The 26,781-nt window shown below is 40.9% G+C and overlaps 1 protein-coding gene across 6 annotated transcripts in view; it reads left to right on the top strand.

Annotated features, from left to right (window-relative positions):
- The first annotated feature begins 498 nt into the window (after window positions 1-498).
- CKAP5 (cytoskeleton associated protein 5) overlaps window positions 499-26,781 on the top strand; it is a 56,481-nt gene continuing 30,198 nt past the window's right edge. For 3 of the 6 annotated variants that reach the window (XM_072863915.1, XM_072863919.1, XM_072863920.1), the window contains exons 1-15: window positions 499-595; window positions 10,965-11,056; window positions 11,593-11,786; window positions 12,908-13,114; window positions 15,605-15,776; window positions 16,808-16,940; window positions 17,235-17,338; window positions 17,714-17,827; window positions 18,067-18,171; window positions 20,783-20,872; window positions 20,980-21,144; window positions 21,962-22,090; window positions 22,972-23,154; window positions 24,116-24,229; window positions 25,446-25,556. In XM_072863915.1, coding sequence (XP_072720016.1) covers window positions 11,000-11,056; window positions 11,593-11,786; window positions 12,908-13,114; window positions 15,605-15,776; window positions 16,808-16,940; window positions 17,235-17,338; window positions 17,714-17,827; window positions 18,067-18,171; window positions 20,783-20,872; window positions 20,980-21,144; window positions 21,962-22,090; window positions 22,972-23,154; window positions 24,116-24,229; window positions 25,446-25,556 — 1,878 coding nt within the window. In that variant the 5' untranslated portion in view covers window positions 499-595; window positions 10,965-10,999. Of the gene's footprint in view, window positions 596-4,398; window positions 4,418-5,681; window positions 5,754-6,114; window positions 6,202-10,964; window positions 11,057-11,592; window positions 11,787-12,907; window positions 13,115-15,604; window positions 15,777-16,807; window positions 16,941-17,234; window positions 17,339-17,713; window positions 17,828-18,066; window positions 18,172-20,782; window positions 20,873-20,979; window positions 21,145-21,961; window positions 22,091-22,971; window positions 23,155-24,115; window positions 24,230-25,445; window positions 25,557-26,781 lie in introns of those variants that run through there. The other 3 variants (XM_072863917.1, XM_072863916.1, XM_072863918.1) reach the window with 3 other exon arrangements.

The raw sequence follows: 26,781 nt of genomic DNA on the forward strand, positions 1-26,781 counted from the left end.
CCTTCCCCTCTAATGGGATATTCCCGAAAGCTGAACGCAGCCAGCTCAGAGCTGCTTTAGCCCTTTGCGAAAGGCGACGGGTTCAGCGGCCGGGCACAGCTGCCTCAGGGTGCCACCAGCACCTCCCGCCAGCGGTGCCGGCGCCAGGCGCTGCTCTGGGCACGGCGGACCCTGCAGCCGCCCCACACCCTCACCGGGACCACGGCGGCCGCCACGGGGCCCGAGTCTCCCCGCAGTACCAGCGGGCGGGCGGGCGCAGCGGCCTTCTTCCCCGGCACGTCCCGGTGGTGCGCCAGGCCGCAGGGGCCGAGACGGTGCTGCCAGGGGCCGCCCCGCCGCGGTGCGCTCTCCCCGCGGCCCGACCGGACCTGAGGCGCCGATAGGGACCGGCGGTGGCTGCCTCAGGAGAGCGCGGAGCACGCGTCGCTGCTGCCGGATTCAAACGGACCAATAAAGTGCGCGGGTGCGGGCGTGGGTGGGGCCGGCGCCGGCCAATGGGCACTGAGGACACTGGGAGGTGCGGGCGGTGTTAGGGATTTCAAACCCTACCGAGGAGCGGCCGGACACTCGCCGCGCCCGACCCGCCGGGGCACAGGTGAGAGTCGCCGTCGCCGTCGCCCCTTCCCCGGTGGGGGCCTGGCCGCTTCTCCCGCCCGCCAGGGCTCCTCGGGCCCGTAGGAGGGCGGGGTAGGCCTCTGCCGCTGGGCCTGTGCCTCCCCCGTCTCACTTGGGGACTGGGTGGAGGCACGGTCCTGAGCGGCGCTGACATCCCTCCACGGGAACGGCCTGGGCCCGTGGGCTTTGCCTAGAGCCGCTCCTGTGGCTGCGGGGGAGTGGGGGCCGTGACCGCTTACGGTGGGAGGCCGCGGCCTGTACCACGCTGTGCTGTAGAGGCTTAAGGGATGCCGCTCGCCTAGGCCGCCAGCGGAGCAGGGACTGTCGGGGCCCATAGGGAGCCGCGGCCCGGGCTGTTCCGCTGCGGACGCCTCCTTCGTGTCATCACTGTGGGCCCAGACGCGGTTGGCAGCTGCTGGGGCCTTGCCTGGGAGGCGGCCGGCAGGGTGGGCCTGGGGGCCGGTGAGGGAGCAGGGCTCGGCACTTTCCTAACGCTCCTCAAGAGAAATACGGACCACACGTCTGTTCCCTGAGCGTGTGTTTCAGGAGGCTGCATGCAGGATTGGTTTCCCCTCTAAAATGACCTGAGGAAAATGTTCCCCGAGGTGATTCTAATCTTAAAGTGAAAAGCATGGGCTCATCTCAATTTCTGCAGCTCTGCTGTTGGATGCAGGTGTTAGTCTTGGATCTCCTGGGTCCCTCACCAGGGGTGCTTCCTGTTGAATCTTCTCTAGTGTACGTGAAGAGGGTCTGGACAGGAATGTAGGTCCCATGTTCCCCCCCCCCCCTTTCTATTTCATTTGATTCTGAGTCAGAGTCTTGTGATTTATTATTTTGTGTTTAGTGTTGCATCTTCCAGTACTTCTGCTAAACTGCAGTGCTGTTAAAGTTGCCTTCTGCGGATGAGAAGGGGATGAGTAGTTGTTGGGATGTTGGGCTACCAGCTGTGGGAGACCTTCCTTATTACTTGTGTATTGGAGAAAGCATTGCTATAGACTTTCAATGAACATGTCTATTACTTTGAAACTGTAAAGATGCATATTTCTAAATGCTGAGAGTCTCAAATATTGAAGTATTCTAAAAGGCTACTCACAAAAATCTATTATTAAAACTTTGCAATAGGGTCAAGTCAGGAAGAAGAATGACTGGGTGCAAGTTGCCCTTATCGTTTTGACTCTTTGGTGTCCAATATCAGATCAGTTGATTGTGCAAAAATTAGAATTTGGTTTGACCTCCTTTCCTCAGGCCTGGTCTTTCTTTAAACTTTGCTGGTTTGGTAGCTTTTCCCCATTTAAAACTTACAGATGTATCTTCTTTTTTCTTCTTTCTCCCCCCCCCCCCCTTCAAGAGTTGCAATAGGGTTAAACTTTTTAAGCAACATTGAGAGAGTGATATATCAAAGCAGAATCAACAAAAAATAGCCTTCAAGTGCAATGAACTGGTTCTAAACAAATAATTGTGGATGTATTGAAGGTAATTCTCAAGAATACAAAGTTGGGAACATTAACTAGGGGACCTGCTATGGAAAAAAAATTTGTGACACCTGCACAAAAATAAATGAAACTTGGATTTCAGAAGCATGGGAAATTGGAGTTAGTCAGACTGCTTTAAATCTGTGCTGATGTGAGACTTCTCATTTGATATTCTAATATAAAAAAGTGCATGGTAATGGACCATGATTCCTGTACCCATATGACTTGTATTTGGTGGGACTTAACTTCCATGCTGGCTCTCGTCCTTTCCCTGATATGTGCCAGTTATGTAATCTGGGCCTGTGCTTCTGAAAAGCTGGTCTGCCACGGTGGAGCTGATGCTCTCGTACCGATGTCTGTTAAAGGAGTAAGGTCTTGTTCATATTTAATAGTCAGCTCAGAAAACCTGACTTCCAGTGTAGTGTTAAAAGTTGCTTCTCTCTTGTGCATCACTGTGTGTGTTAGGTGATAAATTTACAGCTGAAATTCACTTGGCATGTTGTAAGCTGTTTCAGATAATCCTTTTTTCTTTTTTTCTTGCTACCCTGATTAATTGTGTCATCTGCAAACTATAACACCTCTGTTCGCCCCCTTTTATAGATGACTTATGAACATCTTGAACAGTACATACAGTTAGAAGCTGCTCTGAATGTTTTGTGGGGTAGAGATATTGAAGATTGAGACACAGTTATCTCATTTGGAAGATTTTGTTGTGTAGGACGTATGACTTAAAGGACCCTTGAGAGATGTAAATACTTGTAAATGTTCTAATTGGGGTTTTCAAAATCATGGTCAGTGATCATCTCGTTCCCTCTTTTCCCCGTCCTATCTCTCCTCTGTCCCATGGTACCAGCAGATGTTCTTTTCTGTTTTTTAAAAGAAATGTATAAACTTGTATTGCTGATTTGTTTGTAAACTATTTAATGTAAATGGTTTGTGAAGTCTCTGCCAGAGTAGGATGGCATTAAAGCCGTTTGCATCTGTAACAGAATGGTTGGTTTCAAGACAACATAGTCTAAGACTAATACGGTGTTACTGCTCTTGCTAGTGCTTTGTTGTAGATTGTTCCACTGGTTCATCTTATAGGGGTGGAGTTCTGAAGCATGACAGGGGAAAAGCCTTGTACCCTTGTGTTTAAATTAAACATTGCCTTGCACTGGGTGGTGTTGCTGTGGCTTGTTTGAATAAAGAGTCTCTTGACCTGAGCAGTTGCATGTTGTTTGGGGTTGTCTCTATGACAGCTCGGTTGCTGCGAATGTCAAACATTGAAAAGCAGAAGCTGTTGTGCACGTTCATGCCTCCCCTGTTGCAGGGGGGAGGTTGAGATAGTAGAAAAAGTAACTTGGACTTCAGTGGGGAGCACACTTGGTACTCAGTGGGGAGCATGGCTGGTGCTGCAGTGCCTAGAAGAGGCTTCTTCAGCTAGCTAAAAAGATGTCTGAAGAAACACAGCCTTGCATGATGAGGTTTGATGCTCTTCTCAGGAGGAAGCTATTGGCACCCAGTTTCCACCATACCAGCTTCTTCAATCGCTATTGTCACAGTAGAAAAGGCATCTCAAAATGCCAAACGATGGGCTAGAGAGATGGCTGATGAATCAGCTCCACCGGAGCACTGTCATTACACATCTCACAGCAGAACATGAAATGCAATGATGGTATGGTGCCAGGCTCTTCATTCATACCTCCTTTGGAACATACTGCGTTTCTCGTTCTTCATGGCAGGCCTTGTTGCTCCTGTTGGGTTTCAGAACTGCACCCTTCTTCAATGAGGGATTGCTGGATGATGGTGGCCTGGGATAATGTCTGCCCCGTGCTCGAATATGACCGTGGCTACCTCTGCTGCAAGAGTAATTGCTCTGACGGGTATGGGTGCTCAGGGGTATGACTCATGAGAACAGCAGGCCTGGCGGGCCAAGCTGGTCACCGACCGCCGCGGTCCGGTGGCCCCTGCCCAGCCGCAGGACAGGCACCACAGCCGCCGGGAGGGCCGGGGAGCGCCCGCTGCCGCCTGCGCACCGGCGGCGCGGGGGGACGCCTGTCCGGCCCCGCGGGGAGGGCTCCTCCGCGGGGGCCGGGCTGCGGGGGAGGGAAGCGGGGTGCGATGGGCCCGGGGCTGCCGTGAGGGGAGCGTGGCGGTGCCGGGAGCCCGGCGCTGCCCTGCCCTGCCCGCCTTTGTCTGGCCCCGGCGCGGGCCGGCTCCCCGCCCAGGTGCGGCCGCGGCGCCCCGAGCCCCGCCCGCCGGCGGGGAGGGGCTTGGCCCGGCCCGGCCCGGCCCGCCCCGCGGCTCTCCGCCCGCTGTCGCCGCGGAGCCGGCCCGGAGCTGTCAGGGTGAGTGTCCGGCGAGGCCCGGCGGAGCCGCGCGGGCGGTGCGCGGTGGCGGTGGCGGTGGCGGCGGCGCTGGCGGGGCCCGGCCCGGCCCTCGGGCGGGGGCGGCTGGCAGAAACAATGCCGGGCGGGCGGCCTGCTCCGCCGCTGCCGGCCCGCCACTGCCCCGGCCGCGGCCTGCTGCCAGATACCCGCAGCCGGTGCCGCCGCGGAACGGGAAAGCTCTCTGGGCTGCGGCGTGCGGGGGAGGTGGGGCCCGCGGCGGCGGGGGGGGGAGGAGGAGGACGACAACGACGACATCTGGGGCTGCGGGCGGGGAGCCGGCGGCGGGCAGAGCGGGCAGAAGTAGAGGGGTGCTCTTCTGGAAGGTGCTGGGGATGGCGGGGGCGGGGAGGGAGGGCCGTGCTGCCGTGTTGGAGGGTGCTTCCCTTGGAGAAGGAGGGAGCTAGTGGTCGGTCCAGGGGTGTGATGTCTCCGCGGGAGCTTTCCTTCGTCAGCAGTTCAGGCCGTCCTTTTAAAGAACATCAGGAGCCTTTTCGTGCCTGAGCTTTGTAAACACCTTGAAGGATGGGGGAGTTTGCAGCTAATAAGCATGGCCCCACTAATGTCTTTCATTCCAGCCTGCCACCCTTAGAATTATGTCAGTGCACACAAACTTGCCTGTGGGTTGCCCTTTTCCCACTTGCCCCCTCTCTGCTCTGTAAGACTGGCTTCACTCCAGGCTTGCCCATGCAGTAAGAAATAGCTTTTGCTCTGAGCTGTAGCAGAAGGTCAGTTTATTTTGCGTTGTCTCTCACTTTTAGGTGCATGGAAAAGAATGGCCTCAGTTACTTTTAGAGACCATGTATTAAAACATATTTTTCCAGAGAAATTAAGTATCTGTCTCCCTTACCAAAAACTTGCCATTTGTGCTGTTAAGATGTTACTGAGCTGAGTTAGGACATATGAGTTAGAGCAGGCAAGAGAGAATTTAATGCTGTTTACTCTTGAATGCCATTTCCTTGCTCTGAAGCGGTAGCTTCTCTCAGCTGCCATCTACTCCACAACCTGCGAAACAATTCCTTTTTAGCATGCATTTCTCCTATTTCTTTTTCATTACTCTGAGATCTAGCTTTTATCAAGAGTCTGTGTATCTCGTAACTTCTAATTCATCTTTTAATTGAAAATGCCAGCCTTTAAAATCCTAGGAAGTTTTTATTGCCTAAGCAGCAAATAATCTTCTGTGGGTTTTTTTAACCTCTTGTTCTTTTGTCTGTCATCAAAAGATATGTGGACTGAAGCTGGAAAGCATGTTTACAGTCTGACTGAAAGTTCTTCCGACTCTTTGCTGCTTTTGCAGGTATCTAGTTCAGGATTTTTAGCTGGACTTCAATTTTCCTTTTGATTATGTGGAATTTACTAGAGCAATAGCATTGTTTCACTGACTGATTAGGCTATAGTCCTTAGATTTGTGTGATCTTCAAAATACTTAGGGTGTCCAGGTGTTGTTTAAAATAAAAATTTAACTATGTTATGATTACTTGAATTTTTCAACCTTTTTTCTGAGCTACTTTATGTTGTATCTAATGAGAAGGTTTAGTTGGCAAATACTGAAAACATGCTGGGCTAAACTTCTAAGAAAGTGAAACTTCATCTTTTCAGAGCCAAAGAGCAAATATGACCCAAACTGCCGTTAAACAAATAAAATTTCTTTCTGCTAGGAAAACTGTGGGCTGCATTGACAGAGAACTGTCTACAGAGAAGTATAGTTTCATGTGAAATGTGACATACAGCTATATGCTCTCCAGGTATGTGCCTTACTATATAGGAATGTTTCAGACAGATTTTTTCCTTTAAAAAGGCCTGTCTTGCTTTCTCAGAATGTACTTGTTTTAGTAAAGTTTTTGAGAAGCTTTCAAAATATCAAAATGCTTGATGCTGTTCTTGTGCAACGGTGATGTTCAATAGATGGAAGTGAGTAGGGAGTAGTGGACAATCAGTATCAATAAACATCTGGTTTTGTTTAGCATAAAACGGCTTCCTAGTTTGCCACTGCACATTTTCTGTAGGAAATAGTCTGAAAGCTGAAACTTTACAATAAAATATAGTGATAGGTGATAAATGTATACTTCAAAATAAAACACATTTCAGGATGTTTACAATGAAAGGATTTTCTTTAGCAGAACCCCGTACTATGGACCTGTAAGGTTGATGCTATTCAGCCCTCAAAAATTGAAGCAGAGAAAGCATTTATTTAGAAGCTGAGTAGGAGCTGTTCAGGGCAGTGCATGGTTAATCCAAACTTTCATGTATTGACACTTTCCCATAATCTCTTAATGCGTTGATAAATTTGTTTCCTAAACTTATTTATATTCAGTGGGGAATTCTCACTTTTACATTTGAAATTCTCACATTTGTGCTGCTTTGTAAATATTTTCTGCTCTTGCTGCTTTTGCGTGGTCTCCCTTTGAAAGTCGCCCTATTCTTTCCTTGGTCTTCATTTTCTCACTGCTCTATAATATAAGAACTTGTCCTGCCAAGAACTGTCAGGGAGGATTTGTTATTCATCTCCATTGCAGATTCCTCGGTTGACTTGCTTTTGGAAATGTTGTATTGACCATGTTAATAACAAACCTCTCTCATAAAATGTATTTTGGTGGTTCAGTCACTTTGGAGGTCTTGTTTTCTGGATTCTACCTAAATGAATATTGTTACTGAAAGACTTAAGTCTGCTTGTTCTGAGTTGTGGTAAAAAGAACGCTATGTAGGTCAAACGCTTTATTGCTGCAAATTCACTAGTAATAATATAATTTAGCTGCGTTGTTGTATAATGAGGCTACTTGCTATTTGGATGTTGAAAAGTAATGGCTGGAGGTTTACATGTCTTTGCAAAGAAGCTTTTTTTTTAAAAAAAAAAAGTCTTTTTGTCAGATGTGGAATATGCTATGAACATACAGAACCCAGTGACTTAATTGAAGGGAGAAACAACAGTCTTTTATTCTGGTAAATGCAAGATGTAGACAGTACAAGATCTTGGCACTAGGGCAGACCAGTGATGAAGCTAGAAAGATGGGATGTTTAAGAAGGAGCTCTCCCTCTGTGACCGCGGAATACTTTCTGATAAACTGTCTGTTCTAAAGGGATTTGCAAGTTATTGGGGGGGAGAAGTATAATTTTATTACTATTTTTAGGTGCCAGATTCAGCACAGAAGGCAACTTAACCCATTTTATAATTGAAGTAACCATTGTAGATGTTAACAACTAAAAATAGTAGGGGAACTGACTTAACCAGACTGAAAAAAATGGGTGAGAAAATACACACTGTTTCATGGTCATCTGTCTCCCCTCCCTGTGTCTGTTCCATCACGTGTGTTTCCCCCCCCCCACTTGAGTACATCATGATGTTGGGAAGCGAAATCCTAGATCCTTTTCTTCTAGATTCTATAATGCATCACTAGAGTGTACAAGCAAGAGGTCGCACTTTGTAGCAATGAACTGTTGTATATGTGAAAGGGTGAAAATACTTGTAAATCAGTATCAGCCTTGCAATGGACAAGCCTTTTAATTAAGAGTTGCTCCTGACTTTAGGGCTTGAACTGATTTTAGGATTGTAGTAAGGTAGTCGCTGTCCTACGATAAGATTTTCCTTGGTGGAACAGATTTCTGGAGAGAGATAAATGTTTCTTTTTAGTGTTGAAGTAGGAAGTTCTGCTTACATGCTGCTCACAATTTTCTAAAAGAACGGGGTGTAGATGGGGTTTTGTCTTAGTACAGGTGCCAAAACTCTTTATTCTGGTGTTTCTGCTGCTGGCAGGTGTGTTAGTTGTGCTTTATTTCTTTTTCTGTTTTCTTTGTGAATAACTATTGTCCTTGTATTGGTTCCTTATGCTTTCCTCAACAAAATTATATAGACAGTTAATGGCTTGAATTACCTCCAGGTTTCTCAGCAAGATTCAGAACTACCCAATTTCCTATTAAGTTCACTCTGCTTATTCCTGGCAAAGACATGTGTGAGTTTGGGAAGAGACCACTGTATCTATCTATGTCATCTGCATCCACACTGGGGAAGCACTCCATTATTTCTATACTGGTACATTAAGGTGAAGGTATTCCTAATGCAAACACAGCTTAAACTGGCAAAGATGTGTCTTTCCTGATGGCGCTTCACTGCAGAACTAACTTGAATGACAGAAGGAAGGCTGCTGCTCTAACTGCGTTCACACTAGGGCATTCCTGCATCCTTCGCTAGGTGAGCTGTTTGAAAAGTTTTTAATGTGAATGCAGTCTCATTTTTGCTTTTGGAGGGAAATCATCACAATTATAGAGCTAGATATAGTTTTACCTCCCCTACCTCCATGTTTGCCACGAGTGTCTTGCTTTTGTGTGTGGGGTGGCTTGTTTGTTTGTTTGGGGGGGTGTTTGGTTTTGTTTTTAAATAGGTAAAATGCATTGAATTTGCATCAGGAGGTTGTTGACTTGTATTTAATTTTGAAACCCCCTCTTTCAGTAGGCTGAAGGAGGGGATAGGAGAACAAATGAGAGGTTTGGACAGAGAAAAAGAAAGTAAAGTTTCAGAAGAGTTTAAACAGGTGAAAGCAGGATCTGTTGTAAAAGGCTGGTGGGGCTTCGGTGCAAAAAGATGAAGAAACTCACTTGCCCTGTTGACCTATGATTGTTTGGTTTTGGTATGGCATTTCAAGGCTTGAGTTTTATTTTCATTGTAACTGTTAAGTCAGAATACCTTTTTCTTGTCAGTTCCTGACATCGAGGAAAGGTGTGACCAGTATTTAACCCAGAGCTTTTTTTTAAAAAAAAAAAAGTTGTACATTTAAAAAGATAGTGTACCAGAATTAACATTTCAGTAGAATGGGCTTTAGGTAGCCTCACTTCTGTGTACTTCGTTTCTTACATAATAAACAGAGTGATTCCTTCATTCTCAGTGGTTTATAGTGCTAGGGGTTAATTAAGTCTTCATCTTTGGCCCTCTCAACAATATTTTTTTTCCCCTTTTTTTGCTTAAAAAGCAAACTTCTCAGTACCACCATGCAACTGTGCTGATGTAAAGAAAAAATTCCACATCACTGTTTGTGAAATGAGATAGTAATGCCTGGATACACTTGTTTGTATGTGTAGTCAACTTCTGTCCTGACATTGACTTTTCTTTTATTGCCATTGGGCAAATTACTAGGTTTATGCAATTATAGTGAGAACAGTATTAGAATCCATAGGAATTTATAAATATTTAAGGTAAGCTTAGTGTAGTTTGGTGTGGGTGTGTGTGTTGGTGGCTGGTGGGAGTTTTGGGGCTTTTTGGTTTTGTTTTGGTTGTTTGTTTTGTTTTTTTTAATTATTGGGGGATTGTGCTATCGAGTTAGCTGTATGTTAGTGTTGTGTGGCTGACAGAAGACTTTGGAGAACTTGGTTATATTAACTTAACACCAGTGAAATTATGCTCCTAATTCTAGGCATTAATTTTCTGCAGAGAACCTCTGTGCGTTAGGTGAAATACCTTGTAGGTTAAAGTATGCAGCTTTGCTGACATAGGCTGAATTTGCATTAAGAATATTTTGCTAGGATTGTCTATTTATATGCCTTTAGTGATAAACTGTTGTATATGCCGGCCAGTTTTTAGAATTTTGGTCATATTTCTCTATGCATTCAAACTGGTGTGCTGGAATGTGTAACTCCTTCTCTGGTTTGATTTTGTTTGTTTGTATAAATAATGTTGGGAGCCCTCAGTACTGCTGCTGCTATTTTCATTTTGCTGATCTCCCTGCATCAGGCATGCTCTCTTGTTATTCTCTGAGCAGTCAGGTTAGTTGTACATTATGTCTGAGAAGGCTATTGAGCCTGAGGTCTCATCTCTCGTACCCTGATGGTCAGTATTCCTCCCTTTATTAAAAGGGAAGGGAGGAAGGAGGAAAACACTTAGGAACTTGAATGAGTAAGGATTTGAGACCTATGGGTGGTAAGAAATTGATCCCTTGTTGACAGTTGCTGACACTGGCTACATTAGAATTAGGGCATAAAGTGGCCAGCTTGCAAAAATGGGGTTTGTTCCTCTCACAGTACTGTTCATTTCAATTGTGCTGTTTGTAAAGTTTGTTAAAATGGCTGTCCTTACACTAGCACCCGATTATTTTTTGACACTGATTCATGGCACCTGTTGCTGAAAGCATGTGTCAGTAAGAGTCAGTTTTCTAGTGTTGATGGGTACTCATTTCGTTTTAGTGCCTTAATCATAGTACATTCTTCCTCAAGCTTAGATGAGGTTATATCCTGCATGCCTTCTTGGCTTACTAAAACTTTTCACAGGTTGAGACTTCTAGTGTCTGAAATATTACAAATTGCACTGCTCTCTAATCTTTAATGGCTTCTGGTAGCTTTCCAGGGCTAACAAAATAGTGGTCTACTCTTAGTAGTGCATATCTAAATATAATTACAAGGTTGGGTTGCACATTAGCAATAAAATTTGCTACAGAATTGTCTTCGTTTTGTTTTAAGTAGAAGTATGTTGTGGGTAGCACCTGACATATTTTTCTGTGCTCTAACTTTGTCCCTATCTTCACAGGAATTACTGTAATTATAGAGAGAACCTGAATTACAATGGGGGACGACAGCGAGTGGATGAAACTGCCCATTGACCAGAAATGTGAACACAAGGTGGGAAACCTTGTCTTTGTGTTTGGCGTGCTGTATATCTCTGCTGTGGTGATTCTGTGGTGGTACTCTATCTAAGTACACCATAGTTAGGTAATCTCAACAGCTGCACAGGGTGCATATAACAGATCTGAAACTGCATCAGCTCTATCTGACCTAGAGGCTGAATATCACTTATTAAGTAGAATTTAGTAGCATCATAATCTGTATGGCATAAGCTTGTGCGCTGAAAGATCAGTGCAGTCATTCATGTGGAGAAGTTATTCATCTGTAGCTGAAACTGTTGTTGGGCTCCCACTATCAGTGGTTGTTGGAGCTTATGAGAGCAGTGGGGAAGACTGGCATCTCTATCCAGATCATTCTGGGCAGGAGAAGAACAAGTATTTTGTCCTGTTGCATGTTATTCATATAGTCATTGAAGAGAAATCTTGCAGATGCCAGCTTACTGAGCACACTTTCAACTATGATTGAAGAACTTTGAGACTGGTGAGTTAAGATTGTACTAGCATAACATTTAAACATCTGATTTCTGCTTCCAGCTGTGGAAAGCCAGATTAAATGGTTATGAAGAAGCCCTTAAGCTCTTCCAGAAGATAGATGATGAAAAGAGTCCCGAATGGTCCAAGTATCTTGGATTGATAAAGAAATTTGTGACAGACTCCAATGCAGTGGCTCAGTTGAAAGGACTGGAAGCAGCGCTTGCTTATGTTGAAAATGCTCACGTAGCTGGGAAGTAAGTAGCGCTTTCTTGCTATTAGTAGGGTGTTATGACAGTTTAATGTGCTTCTCTGAGAAAGGCTGCAGATAAATTGTGCAGTACCCACTAACAATTCTGATCTTTACTGTTGAGAGCACAACTTGCTTTCTGATCTAGAGAATTTGCTGAATTGTAGGCTTTCCTTGTAGGTGGCCTCCCTGTGCATATTAACTTGTCAGAAATTGCTTACAATGTTCAAAGAAACTATGAAAGGCAGTAGTAAAGATTTCTGAAATGGTAGAGAAAGTGAATCAGTAATTTGGTGGTATAGGTGCTGTGAACTGGAATCCCTGTTCTCTTTTGACTAAAACAGCCTATACGTACAGGGAGCCTTTTTTCAGAGATATTTATGTAATTCATCCATGAAATAAAATGTAGTTATGTTTATGCAGTGTTGCATCCAACTTAACCAATGTGAATCTTCATACCTGCCAATTTCTTCACAGCATGTTTTTTAGTAGTTCACTGTTGTCTAGCTCATGAAATAGCCTGTACTCCTGAGGGTGAAATAAAAACACCTAGTGGGCCAGATCAGTGCTTTGGTCCACTGACTTTGTGACCTGATGAAATGAATAAAAGTCTTATTTAAAAAACAAATAAACAAACCCAAAGCTTTGTTTAGAAACCTAGCAACCTTCCAAACCCCTTGATTTAAAAGTGGTGTGATTTAGTTGATTGGAAGCTTTGAAATAGATGTGAAATTCTGTGCTGGGATTATGCGCCAATGGTATATGTTAACTGCAATGTATGCAATTCCAGGAAATGGCATTTATTTGTGGACCTTAACTAATGTATATTAATGAATACACTTTTTGAGAAAATGTCTACTATTCACTGTCTGGTGTAGTGCAGTATTAGGAACATGTTAACTAGCACTTGGTCTGCTGGAGTTCTTTTGATTAAACTGGAGGTTGAAGTCCCCTCTTACAAAAGCTTATTACCTTCAAAGTTAACTTGGAATTTAATCCCTATTATATAAGGACTTGCTGAGTTTTAATCCATGTTCTGGGTGTTGTGTGTGCTTTTGTCTGTGGATAATGGTGTAGAACACCTAATTCACGTAAATGTTCCAAAAGTAACACTCTCTCATCTTTCAGGACAACAGGAGAAGTAGCGTCTGGAGTTGTAAATAAAGTGTTCAATCAGCCAAAAGCCAGAGCAAAAGAGCTGGGTCTAGATATATGTCTAATGTATATAGAAATTGAGAAAGGGGAGGCAGTACAAGAAGAATTACTAAAAGGTCTGGACAACAAAAACCCGAAAATCATAGTAGCATGTATAGAGACACTGAGGAAAGCACTAAGGTAAGCTTTTAGTTTTTAGTTTGTGGTTTGTTTTTTTTTCTTTTTCCCTCACCCCAGCAGTATGTAGAGTCTAATTTGTTGCTTAAATCTTTAGCAGGCCCTTGTTATTGTTGAATAGGATGTATCTTTACTGAACTGATATTTTCTAACAACAACAGTTTGAGAGCATCATGGGATGTGTTAGATGTGAGGGATGTCTTTGTACAAGCCTCATCTGGATCACTTTCGTTCATGGCAACTGTTTACCAAACTTCCATTTTTACGATGAACCTCTGAAAGAAGGGCAGGATTAGTCTGTCTTGTTCCAGACTGTGGAGCTTCTCTTCCAAATAGCTGAAATAAACTCACTGATGGGAAAATTAAAATGTAGTCTTTTTTAAAAAAAAAATTCACTGTTTTCCTCATTGATGAGAGCATCTTTAATTGGGTACACGGTGTGTGGTTTTTTTGGAAGAAAAGGAAAAAAAAAAAGCTCATTGCACAATAAGCTTCCATTGTCCATATTAAATTTCTTTATTAAAAAGAAAAGCTGATAATGCTCCCTAAAAATTTAATCCAGTTTAATTATGATGGGGTAGTTGGTTTCAAGATTAGATTTGGAACATATTTTTTTGTTCCACTTCAAGTATGTTTTGCTGCTTTTGACTTGAGTGAAAAATATTGGGGTTTTATCAAATTCTTATACTTGGTGTACGTATAATTCACTGTCCATGAGATTTTTTTTTTTAAAGGAAACATAATTTTGGTATTAATGGACAGAACACTTTTTTCTGAGTAAAGTAGTGCATGTGAAAACTGTATGATATAGATGAAGAGTGTCTTATGCTAGGTATTTTTTAGAGAACTTGCTGAGGCATATATATAGATGGTCCTTGTTAAACTAATTGTTTCAGGCTTCTGTAATAGAAGTCAAAATAAAGCATTGGGCTTAGCACATTACCTATGCTTCTATTAAGTGAAACTACTGTCCCACATTTAAGAATATATTTTAGCTCTTTTAAATTGCCTTATCTAATCAAATGTCCTTTTAACAGTACAGTGTAATTAGAAACCTGCATAACCTTCCTCAATATCTTTCAACTAACCACGCCTATAAATTGTATCACATCTGCCTATTTTTTTTTTATACGTAGTATTCTATTAACTTTGAGGTGGCAAGACCAAATTCTTTCATGGAGCCCTGTTGATTTAACCTTCATCTTTGTTTCCGAGCTGTGTTGCTACATAAATTTGTCTTGTGCTTTGACAGGGTTTCCGCATTGATAACAAAATTTGTCTGTGTTGTACCTAGGTGGGTAGCTTGGGTGCATAACTAGTTTAGCTTCTGGTGTTTTTATCTTGTGCTAAGGTTTCTGTTCTTTCCTGTGTTGTTGTATGAATTAGATAATATTATATGAATTAGATAAGAATAAGAGAATTTGTATAGGTACTTTTCCTAATATGCTCTTTTTTTGAGTCACGGTAGGAAAACAAAAATCTTGGGCAACTCATTTGTTCATATTCTACATTTAAATTGTGTTCTTTCTAAGACTGGAGCCTCTTTTGTAGGTTTTAATACTTAGTATTTCTCAAAGTGGGCTTGGCAATAAAATGTTTAGCACTAGAATTTTTAGAAAGCAAGATGTAAGTTTTAGTTCTTGAGCAGATGTTTTGACTAGCTTCTTCATGTGGTACTTGATTGGAGGGAAGCAGAAGAAAAAGTGTGATTGGAAAGGTTAATTCCGAATTTGCAAGGAAAAGAAATGCTTCTGAATCAAAAAAAATTATGGCTTCTCAGGTGATTTAGATATGATGCGTTAAGAACTCTGGCAGTTAACTTTACTATGAGTATGAAAATTCTCATGTTCTCATTCAGCAGTGATTGAAAAAAGAAGTTTAGTGTATTAAGTTAAACAACATGTAGAATCTGCTGACAGGGAAGAGTGATTGGCTGGGAAAACTTGTTTGTGTCATTTCAGCAGCACATATTTCAACACGTGTGTTTTCTGTGACGATGACCCAGGCTCATTATAATTACCTGGTCCAACAAGTGGAAAACTGACTAATACTTTTACTGCCGTTTGCGTCCAAGGATAGACAAAGGAGATTCTATTCTGATTTAAAAAAAAAAAAAAAATAGGTCATACAAATTTTGGTTTAAGGACACTTTTCTTTTTCTCTTTTCTCCCCCACACCCCCTGGCAAGGGAACAGATTTAAACAGCAGATTGGATTAAGTGTTTTGAAGTAACTTCAGAGGCCAGATTTTGTAATTCCAAGCTGGGTGTGCAGGGTAATTATGATAGGGCAAATATTCTTTACATTTTACAGTAGCTTAGTAGCTTCACAATATAATAGCTATAATAATGATTTGAGTAAATGACAAAAACCCTAAATGTGCACTGGAAGCATTTCATAGATAGTTTAAAAAAATATATATCAATTATTATTTGTGGATCACTCTGTGGTTCCTACCTGGACACTGATGCTATTCCATGCTTTTAACTTTCAGTGAATTTGGTTCAAAAATAATCTCACTGAAGCCAATCATTAAAGTATTGCCAAAACTTTTTGAGTCTCGGGAAAAGGCTGTTCGAGATGAAGCCAAGCTCCTTGCTGTAGAGATCTACCGTTGGATAAGGGATGCTCTGAGACCTCCATTGCAGAACATAAATTCTGTTCAGGTAGGCAGAAAGTAATTCTGTATCCAGACATTTGAGAAAACACTTCAATGCTCACCCTCCCTGATCCTGTGGTGTTGGGCATTCTTAAAGTCAAAGCTAGAATTTTTCAATTAACAGCAATGTTATTTTTTTAGCTTCCTGTGACTTTACCTAAAAAGTTATTCCCTCTTTGTTATTTGTAAAGAAATTGTGACAATGTTTTGTTGCTTTGAATATATGTGAAGTTGCGGGGGAAAGCATCATGTTGAAACTGAGGAGGGGATTTGAGAAGTAGAACAGTATTTCTTGGAGACCTAACCCAAGGGCAAATGGTTACCCTTATGAAAAACCCCTGCACTGAAAGTCTTCAAGTCGACCATTTTCCTTCTCCGTTTTCTTTTTCCCTGAAGATTTTTCCGCTGCACAGCCCTTCAGACTTTTTCTGGTGGTGCTCAGGATGTGACTGTTCCACTTCAGGAAGTGGCTTTACATTATGATAGATAACTGTGCTATTGGAGATGGAACATCCTTTTACAACTTTATCAATTATTTATGCATCCTTCCCTCCTACCCACTTGAGTTAATTGTGTTCAGGTGGAAAGCAGTAACCTGTTGGAAAAAGGCATGGTTTAAAAAAACAACCACAAAAAACCAAACTGTCTCATCAAATGTAGCTCAACGTGTTTGTCTCATCTTAGTTTTCGTGTGTAATAATAGCATGGCTGTTATTTCCTTCACGCTCAGCCATTTTTATTTTCAAGTTTCTACAGAGGGGACACCATTCTGACTGTTCTGCAGTTTGTTCTTATGTAAATGCTTTGCATTGATATTTTTGTCGATGATGTTCTGTTTTGTGGATATATTTGGTCAAAAGCTTCTGAACAGTGAATGTGAAGGGAAAGTCACTTCTTTGGTCGCAGAAAAAAAAACTTGAAAGGTAGTGCTGTCTTGGCTTTGAAATGGGAAAACTCCATTGCTTTCCGTAAAGCATTGCTTGTCTTGGGGTATGTACGAAATGTCTCTGATATGATGATTCTTTTCCCTTTTGGCAGCTAAAAGAACTAGAAGAAGAGTGGGTCAAAGTGTCATCAGCTGCTCCTAAGCAGACCAGGTTTCTGCGTTCCCAACAGGAGCTGAAAGCAAAATTTGAGCAGCAGCAGGCAGTTGGAGGAGATGCAGATGGAGGTAAATTATTTAATCTCTGAACTCCATTGGAAAGTATATCACTGCTATATTATTAGTGAAGGAATGCATTAAATTGTAAAGATGCTTTTGGTCAAACTGGTGCAAAACATGTGGGATGCAGTACACAACAAGAAAATGTGCTGGGGCAAAAACTTTTATATGAAAGAGCATCTGTCCTTTGGAATAGCAAAATCACAACTGCTGATAGTATTTTTTTAAACAATGAGCCTTAGGTGGTGCGGTAATCAATTTCATTTGTCACTCTGCTTATATTTTTCTCTCTTCTGGTTGCAGGAGGTGATGATGAAGAAGAGGCAGTACCACAAGTAGATGCATATGAGTTGCTTGAAGCTGTAGAAATTCTTTCCAAGCTTCCCAAAGACTTCTATGAGAAAATAGTAAGCATAAACTTAAATACTACCAGTTAATTCTATGACATGTGGAACTAATGAGTCTTAAGACTTACTGGCATTCTACAATGTATGCTTTACTGCTACATGGATAATAACAGAATAGTGTAAGTAAAATATAGACTATCATAAATAAGTCTCAAAACTTGATTTACCAGGAAGAAAGCTGTAATTTTAAGGAGCTGGGATATGTCCTGGGAAAGGACTGTATTTCATATTTCATTGCAATTATTGATGTTGAACTGTAGGGAGACTCTGGCTTTCTCAGGATAGAACTAAGTTTTAAGATCTATGGTTTGTGGCAAATATGCTTCTCTAGAATGGTTTGCATTTATAAATGAATGTAAATTATTTACTCTGCAGGAAGCAAAAAAGTGGCAAGAAAGGAAAGAAGCTCTAGAAGCTGTTGAACTGCTCGTGAAAAATCCCAAATTGGAATCAGGAGACTATGCAGACTTGGTGAAAGTTCTCAAAAAGGTAATAAATGAAACCCAGAGTGTACCTATGGTTTAACATTTTTTTGTAATTTATTTGTATCATACTTTAAAAGTTATAGTTGAGAATAATACTCATGAGTAGAAAATTATTAGCTGGAACAGTGGTGGAAATAACCCAATCTGTAGCTCACTGACTATTCTAAAAAATTCTTCCAAGTCTCTGAAACTTGGATATTCAGTCTTTAACATAGGATTTTTTTGTTTGTTTTTTCTCTTCAGGTTGTTGGAAAGGATACAAATGTTATGTTAGTTGCTTTGGCTGCCAAATGCCTTGCTGGGCTAGCTGCTGGCCTCCGAAAGAAATTTGGACAGTATGCAGGGCATGTAAGTAAGAGTATATACTTTTTTTTTTTCTGGTTTTATTGGTGCTGGACATCTCACACTCCCCCCCGCCTCAGTCCCCGTCCCCCGACCCCGTGTCAAACCTTGGTATTTATCAAAGGTATTCTTTGTACAATTGTCTGCCAAGATCTCTTGCAGCTTAAGATTAAAAGGACCTTGTTTATTCACATTCAGCAACATTAAGCTTACTATTGCAATAAATCTTCTGTACTAAGACAACTCTGAATTACTCTGCCATGAAATGAACTTTATTTACATTACCTCATCCTGGAGATACACCTACAGAAATGCATTTGTAGGCCACAGTGGAAAAAATAGCTTCTGAACCTGAATTCTACTTAGCAGCTCCATGATGTATGTTTTAGGTGGCTGGGTGTTTTTTGAATGTTGGGGGAGGGTTGCTGGTGGGATTTTTGTTGTTGTCTGGGTTTTGTGAGTGGTTTTGTCTGCTTTAAATAGCCAAACTACTTTTTGGTACCAAAATCTTCTGGTGATCTAGTTTAATGCTCTTCTCTGTTCTGCTTTGCTAGTCTTCTCTTACCAACAGCTAATATCAGGGAATACGGGGAAGCTTGAACCAGTCTCTGGAAAGAAAGGGAGCTTTTAATTAGTTGCAGTTATCTCACTTGTTTCTCAAGCCTCTGTTGCTGTGTTCTTTAAGCTGCTCAATCAAGTTTTTCTTGTGATAAGCAAGAGTGATGGGGGTAGAACTTTAGAGACAGAGAGAACTCATGTGTCTGGCTGCCGGTAGTGTTATATTTTGTGATGAATTGGGAAGTAACTTAATCTCACTGCTTCAGAAACATTCAAGTCTACCGAACTCTGAACAACAGTTTGGACAAAGTCTGTTTCATTATGAAAGCTCTCTGTAGTTGTAAGAAGCACTCTTACATCTGTTTACACTTGATTTGTGTGTTAAAGGTTAACCCTCATAGCTACAGAGTTAGTATTGGAAAAGCTGAGCTTCTAAAATAAGGGTATAGCTCCATGGTTGCCAAGCAAATGGTTGAGAAGATGACTTTTTCAGTATGGTAATGACAGCTATGAATTGTGTAATCTCAGCACTCATTGTACCAGTTCACTTGATTTGTTTGCTGGATTTATTTACTAGCAAGGAAGATTTAGACTTCTGAGAGCAGGCATTTGAAGTGTTATAAAACAGAACTGTTGCTAGAATTGTGGGATTGTTATAAACTCTATTAGTTAAATATAAGACTGTAATGTTACAGTCTATGTTAAAACAAGAATGATGGAATCAAGCATAGAACCATGCTACTCACTGTAATTGAGTGCATGTGGCCCAATTTCACCTCTGTTGACTGCCTTTGGAGCCCTGCACTGACATTTCTTCCTTCCCTCCCTCTCTCACATAGGATATGGCTTCTAACTTCCATGTCAAAAAATATTCATTCTAGCTGTCAGCATTTTCTAAAACAGAGACTTAATGATTTTAAATATCTCCTGCCTATTACTTTATTCTCTGTAGAGTTTCGGGGTGTCTAACACCTGCAGTAGCACGTATGAGGGTCTCTATGGTGCTGTTCTGCATTAAAGTTTTTTTAGTGCTAAAGTCTTTGTGAACAGGGGATCTGCAAGTTGCGGCCCAGCAAAGGATACCAGCTGAGCCTAGGTCACTATGTCGCAAGGAGTTGAGATCTCATAGTCAGCTTCTGAGTAGAAAGCATTATCTGTGGAAAATCTATTTTGTATTATGCAAGAGCTTATAACTTCTGTAAGGCATCAGACTGCTTCCAAACTATGAACTGCGTTATGTTTATGAAAATCTTGAAAATAGCCTGCTTTCCACAGTTAAAAGCTCTGCATGTTTCTGGCTTACTAACAGAAGATCTTACTGTTACAGAGACTGTACTTAAATGGAGCTGCTTGTATTACTGGCACATGAGAATGTTTGCTGATTTTTTTTATTTATTTATTTTTCCCCTTATATTTTTTTATTTATTTTATTTTTCAGCAGTGACTGCCTGAGCAGCTAGATTGGGTATAAATTGCTGTGAAATTCCAGTACGGCATAGTTTGTCAGGTGTGCTTTTTCAAGGTGCTAGATCTGAAAAATATTGCTCCAGGAAGGATTCAGGTTGCTTTAGCACCATGGTCTTGTCAGCTGTGGGCTGATATGAGGGCTTCTTAAAGAGCCATGCTGAGTGCTGTCAGGAAGCTGGGAAAGAGGGGACAGTTTGTATACCTTCCTGGATTCTTATAGTACCACAGCACAGCACTCTGTGCTGTGAAATTGTTTAATTTCCATTCTATTGCTCTGTGTTCCAGACCAGTAGAGCCAGAGTATTCATCTGCAATTATGTGAACTTGTATATCTGCCTTTTGTTTAGCTTTGCTATGAAATTGCTCAAAAATCTGTATTTGTTAATAGATTGACTGGCATGAATTTAATATTGGAGATCAGCTAGAATAAACTAGTTCGTACTGCTGTTGTGTACCCCTGGAGGGGGCAGCAGTGATGTTTGCATTGTTTGCTTCTCTGCAAAATACCAGGGAGCAGACTATCAGGCTTTCTAGTTATATTAGTGAAGAGTGGATTGACTTTTTTGTTTGTTTCTTTTTCTCTTTTCCACAGGTTGTTCCAACAATCCTGGAGAAATTTAAAGAGAAGAAGCCTCAGGTAGTGCAGGCACTGCAGGAGGCTATTGATGCAATCTTTCTTACAGTAAGTAAGAGTGACAATTTTCCCATTGTGTGAGAATTAGTGTCTAACTTTGACTTGCTTTTCTCTTACCTTACTGAAACTAATGACTTCTTTATCCAACACTGTAGACCACGTTGCAGAACATAAGTGAAGATGTGTTGGCAGTGATGGACAACAAAAACCCAACAATTAAGCAACAAACATCCCTTTTCATTGCAAGAAGCTTCCGTCACTGCACACCTTCTACTTTGCCAAAAAGCCTGTTAAAACCTTTTTGTGCTGCGCTTCTCAAGGTAAAGCAGGAGGAGCTGGTGCTTCTCTGACATTGACCCAAGCACTGTTGTTGTGAAGCATTGGATTGTTTTGGGAGAAAGACCCTTCTGGTAGTGCAAGGACTAAAGAGTTCTTGTGTGCTATGTAGCCATCAGAGTCAGTTTTGACTGATGTCAAACTTGAAAATGACTGTCAGTCATGGGAACAGTTTAGTCTCCTTTTTCTTAGCTTCTCTGAAACTGAAGATTCACCAAGTTTATAATAGATGAAGACAGTGATTTGCAACTATTAAACTTTTGGGCAATGTGCCACTTGCTTCTTGCTGACATCTCTAGCAAGCTTTTGTTGGAATGCTACATATCATTTACCATGGATAAAAGAACCATCGATTCATACGCTGCAGTTACACTAGAGCATTTATCAGTGTAAACAATAATGTTGTATACTTTTTTCTCACTGCAAAATAGTCCTTTCCTTGTTATGGGAAGTGTCCTTGCCTTTAAAAATGGAGATTTGAACAGGGTTGCAGAACTTCGAACTCCTTGTGAACTTTCATGGTGTTGCAGTATCTGTTACAGCATGAACATTTACCCTCTTCTTGTTGTGTTAAAGATCCAAAGATGGGAAACTGGCTATATCTGAGAAAGAGTAGACTTGATTAGGACATAGGAAAACAGAAGTGAAAAACAACCTTTTTCTTTCTGCAGTGGAATGTTAAGGATTATTCTGTAGTAGACGTAGATTTTAAAGGGAAGGGGATTTATACAGAGGATGGATTTAAGAATCTGTTTAGATATGAGCTGCAAGTCATATGATAGAAGCTGTCTTTCTGTGCAGCATATCAATGATTCTGCTCCTGAAGTAAGAGATGCTGGATTTGAAGCATTAGGCACTGCCTTAAAAGTGGCTGGAGAGAAAGCTGTGAATCCTTTTCTAGCAGATGTAGACAAACTAAAGCTTGATCGGGTGAGTTTTGTTTTTTTTTAAACAACATTTATGATAATAAAGGTCCATTTATCCATTTAAGATGCATCTTAGGCTAGAGAGGACTAAAGAGGATGCTTTAGCTAATGACTTTCAGCACAAGTTTTTGAAAATTTATTTTTCACTTAAGTTACTGATGTTGCAGGGAATCTGAAAATCTCTTTATTTCTTGCTAGATTATCAGGCATCTCTTCTTTGACTTCCGCTACCTAAAATGCATTATTATGTTAACATTGCACCTTTTCATTCTTATGTAAATTATCTGTTTGGCTTCAAGGCTGTATTATCTATGAGGTGGGTTGTGAGATTTGTTTTGTTTGTTTGGGGTTGGTTTTGGTTGTATGTATGTGGGGTTTTGTTTGTTTTTGAACACTTTCTCTGTTGTCTGAAACAAAGTTTAGGGTTTCAGGTCATAACCATATGGTCTGATTCTATATTACTAGACAGGATTTGGTATTAAAGACGTAGTTTCCAACAATAAAGTTTTCATGCTTTTGCATAAGCTGACAGATTTGACTGAATGATGATTTTATTTAAGGTACTAAGAATTAGTCTTTAGAGCATCTATAAGTATCAGGGAGGTGTCAATGTTTTCTATGTGTATAAATACACTTCATTTTGAACTAGGAAAACTATTCTAGCAATACAGCGATGGCTGATGCCATTGACTGGTTAACGTTACTACTGTAAGGAACACAGGATAACAAAATTTGGTGAAGTAAATAACTTAACCTCTTCACGTTTTTTCCAGAGTAGTCAAGTTTGAGCCACTGCTGTTGAAGGGACACTGTACATCCAATTGTGGTAGCTAAATAGCTTTTTTCCTCCCCCCCCCCCACCTTTTTTTTTTAACTGCTTGTCAGATTAAAGAGTGTGCTGAGAAGGTAGAACTAGTTTATGGTAAAAAGACAGGAGGAGCTGCTGAGAAAAAAGAAGGCAAGCCTATTACTGGAAAGACCCCTGCTCTTTCAGGGACTGGTGGAGATAAAGAAACAAAAGATGCAGCAACCAAACCAGGACCACTGAAAAAAGCACCTGCTGTGAAGGTAAGAGAGATTGCCAAGAGATTGTCTGACAATCACAGTTGTCTGTGATTGCATAGAATAGTTACTTATTGAAGATCAAAGGTAGCCTGTTGAACATCTCCTTCCACTGAGGAATTGTTGTCCTTCTGTAGGAGTAGGTGAGCCCAACAACAAAAAGAATCTGGGACTTTCTGAGAATGTACTTTGAAATCTGTTTTTAATGATACAAACTGTCTTGTCACTTACGTCTTAATACCAGATTTTGATATTGAATTAGTGGTAGACCACTGGAGGCATTCAGAGGAGCCTCAGATGTTGTAACATTAATGAGCTCTGTGGTGATATAGTAATATTTGGCTGAAGTCAAGTCTCTTTTTATAACTAGCAAGGTTACTACTTAAGTGTTGAGTATTCTCTTTGGTGGTGTTTTTAGTTTGTTACCATAAATAATTTGAACCATTAGCCTGTATTATTTTAAAACGATTATTTGGATTTTAAAAATTGACCTAAGTAGCACTATAGATGGTCTTTGTAATACCCTACTTATTCCTCTAGGTGGGAAACCTAGAAGTGAATGGTAGAATGGATCATATTTTTAAAAATCTATTGATACTCTGGTAGCCTGGAAAAGAGACACCAGTCGCAAGTTTAATACCTAATCAGTATCCATAGGAGAATATATGGATTAATTCATTATTTCCTGAACCTTCACAAATACATATGTTATTTCCCTTTTTATCTTTCATTGTCTTGTGTGTCCCTGTTACTACACATGTTTTATAAAACCTGGTAGTCTGAAAGCAACATGAATTAAATAAGCTCTGGCAGAAAACTATTTCTTTGCCTGCAGCTGTTACGGTACTAGAGAGATAGGTATTTTTTGACATTAGAATGTAGAAGTGTGGAAAAACAGCAGTTCTTTTAGTATCTGATGAACTGGAGACCTATTTGATCTTGGTTAACTTGTCCATTTCCTTTCTAGTCTGGGGGCCCACCCAAGAAAGGCAAACCAGCTGCAGCTGCAGGTATGGGAGGTGCTGGGGCTAAAGGCAAGAAGGGTCCTGAGACCAAAGAAATATTTGAATCGGAGCTGTCGGTGAGTATTCTGCTATTCTCTGAAGTACAAAGTCCTCTGTATGAGTAGCTTTGGTTAATCAGTTCTTCAGCTACTACAGAATTTTTCACTGAAGTCAGGGGTTTTTTTCTTAGGACAAGGGAAAGCAATACATTTAAATAAATGGAATTCATAACTGGTAAAATGGGCACTCAATATATTCTGGTAAACACACCTGTTCTTCAGGCTGTTGTTGGTAACAGGCCATATAAGACAGTAAAAAATAAATCATGCTAATATAGTAGGGTATATCATGTTGTCCCTGAACTAGGAACAGATGAAAAAAGGAACAATATGACTACTTTATATGTAATCTAGGATGCATAATTTGCTGAAGGTATCTGGTATTAAAAGCCTGAGAATACAGTATTCTGAAGTTTACATTGAAATCTGAAGTAGAATACAGTAGTAATTTAACTAATGCAAGTTTATTCCATGCTGTTCATATTAAGTTATAATTCAAGAAGATGATTGAATTCTGCATGTTAATTGAGCATCTACCTACCTTCTTGGTAGGGAACCAGGTAAACTAAGCTATCTGTAGGTCAAAGAGTAACAAAAATCTATTAAAGCTTTGCTAGATGTATCTGCAAGTTTTTTGTTCTGTCAGTTATCTTTAGAGTGTTGCTTAGAATGAATACTTTCCATTATGTATCCAGTTTATATTGCTAGTTATACAGTGGAAAATGAGTATACACTTCCTGAAGGGGATACAGACACCGGTGAAACAAGGGAAGTTTTTATCACTTTTCATATACTAAATAACATTAATTCTTCATTTTGCTAAAATGGATGCAGAAGATGCATCTTCTCCCATCTACCCTCATCAACCACTGATTCATTGCTGTGAATGTTTATTCAGACTTTATACAAAATTATGTTGCAAATTTTAGGTTACCTCTGCTTGATTCTATAAGTAGATAGTGGTTACTCAGCATTATTTTTGACTGTCTGCATAACTTATCATACTTTTCATGGATTACTTTTCTGTTGCAGTACAATTTAGCAGCTTCCTAAATTCATAAGGCGCCTAAACTATAATCCATACAAAATCTTTCAACCTACAACAGAAAACTTTTCATATTTTGTAAATGCACCACAGTGCAAGGGTCATTCCAGTATGTTACCTGTCCTTAAGGCTGCTGCCCCCTCTGAAGGGATACAGTGGGGTGTTAACCTTGTTCTGATCTGTCTGCAGATAGAAGTATGTGAAGAGAAAGCTGCTGCTGTCCTTCCAGCTTCTTGTATCCAGCAGTTGGACAGTGGTAACTGGAAAGAGAGGCTTGCCTGCATGGAGGAGTTTCAGAAGGTAAGTTTGTACCAGTTGAAAAGAAGAGGCAGGTGTAGGGGAAGAGAAAGAAAGCAATAATTTCTTCAGCTTTTTAGGCCTGGTAACTCTTCTGAAAGACATACCAGTAGTAGTGATATGTCAGCACTTCAGATGGATTAAACAATACTTGCAAAAGACAAGTGGCTTATACGGTTTAAATTGGCTCTTATTCCTTAACAATAGTGGAGTAAGGCTTTTAGTTTAATGTACATAGTTATGCTTTTGTCAAAATACTTGTATGTGGATTGAGGATGCATAGAGGTCTCTCTAAAAACTAAGTAATTCTAAAGCTTAGTCTCAAAGATAACTAGGTTTAAACAAAAAGTTTTGCAATGACTAGGCAAAACCAGTTGCAAGTAAGTCCCTGCTGATTGCATGTTAGACAGCAATTGATTATAATACTAAAATTTAAATTGGCAAATAGTTGATGGTTGAAGCCTTATACAATACTAGCAGTCTTCACAGCCAATGGCGAGTGCTTTGTGTAGTCACAAACAAAAAAGCATCATGTGTCACTCAGATGTGAAGCCTGGCTTTCTTCCCATGGTACCTATCATAAGACCTTTGAGAGTTCACATTCAAAAAGGCATCAACTGTAGATGTACACATAGTTCATACCATTACACCATTACAGTTGCGACTGAGTTCTAATATTTTAGTGGAAAAGGTGACTAACTTAAATTATGAAACGGTGACTGGCTGCACTGAAATGCTGTTGCAGAAGCCAGCTTTACTCAAAAGTAAAGATGTTACAGTTTCAGTGGAATTAATAAGCCTAACAACAAGTAAAAACAGTAATTTAGATTACATGCAGGTTTAATCTCTGCTGCGTAGTCAGAATTCCAATGTGAAAGGTGCACAGTATACTTAATTTAAAAAAAAAAAAAGGGCAGCTTGAGGTTTTGGTGGTTCTTTGTTTTGTGTTTTGGTTGTGGTGGTTTTTTTGTTGGTGTTTTGTTTTGGGTGGGTGTGGGTTTTTTGGTTTTTTTTCTTTTTTTAGTTAAAATGTTAAATTCTTGGGGCTGGAATGGCCAATGCTGGTTGTAAGGACACTTGTTAAAGAACTTACAAAGTGTAGCAATGTGAATGCTGTAGTTTAAATGGTGGCTCAGTACCTGTAAAATGGGTCTTGTAGTAAGGCTCTTCAGGTAAATTCTTATGCTGAGAATTTCTGCAACTTAGTTCAGTATTAAGAAAATATTTA

The sequence above is a fragment of the Ciconia boyciana genome, chromosome 6 (genome assembly GCF_034638445.1).
Source record: "Ciconia boyciana chromosome 6, ASM3463844v1, whole genome shotgun sequence".
NCBI lineage: Eukaryota > Metazoa > Chordata > Aves > Ciconiiformes > Ciconiidae > Ciconia > Ciconia boyciana.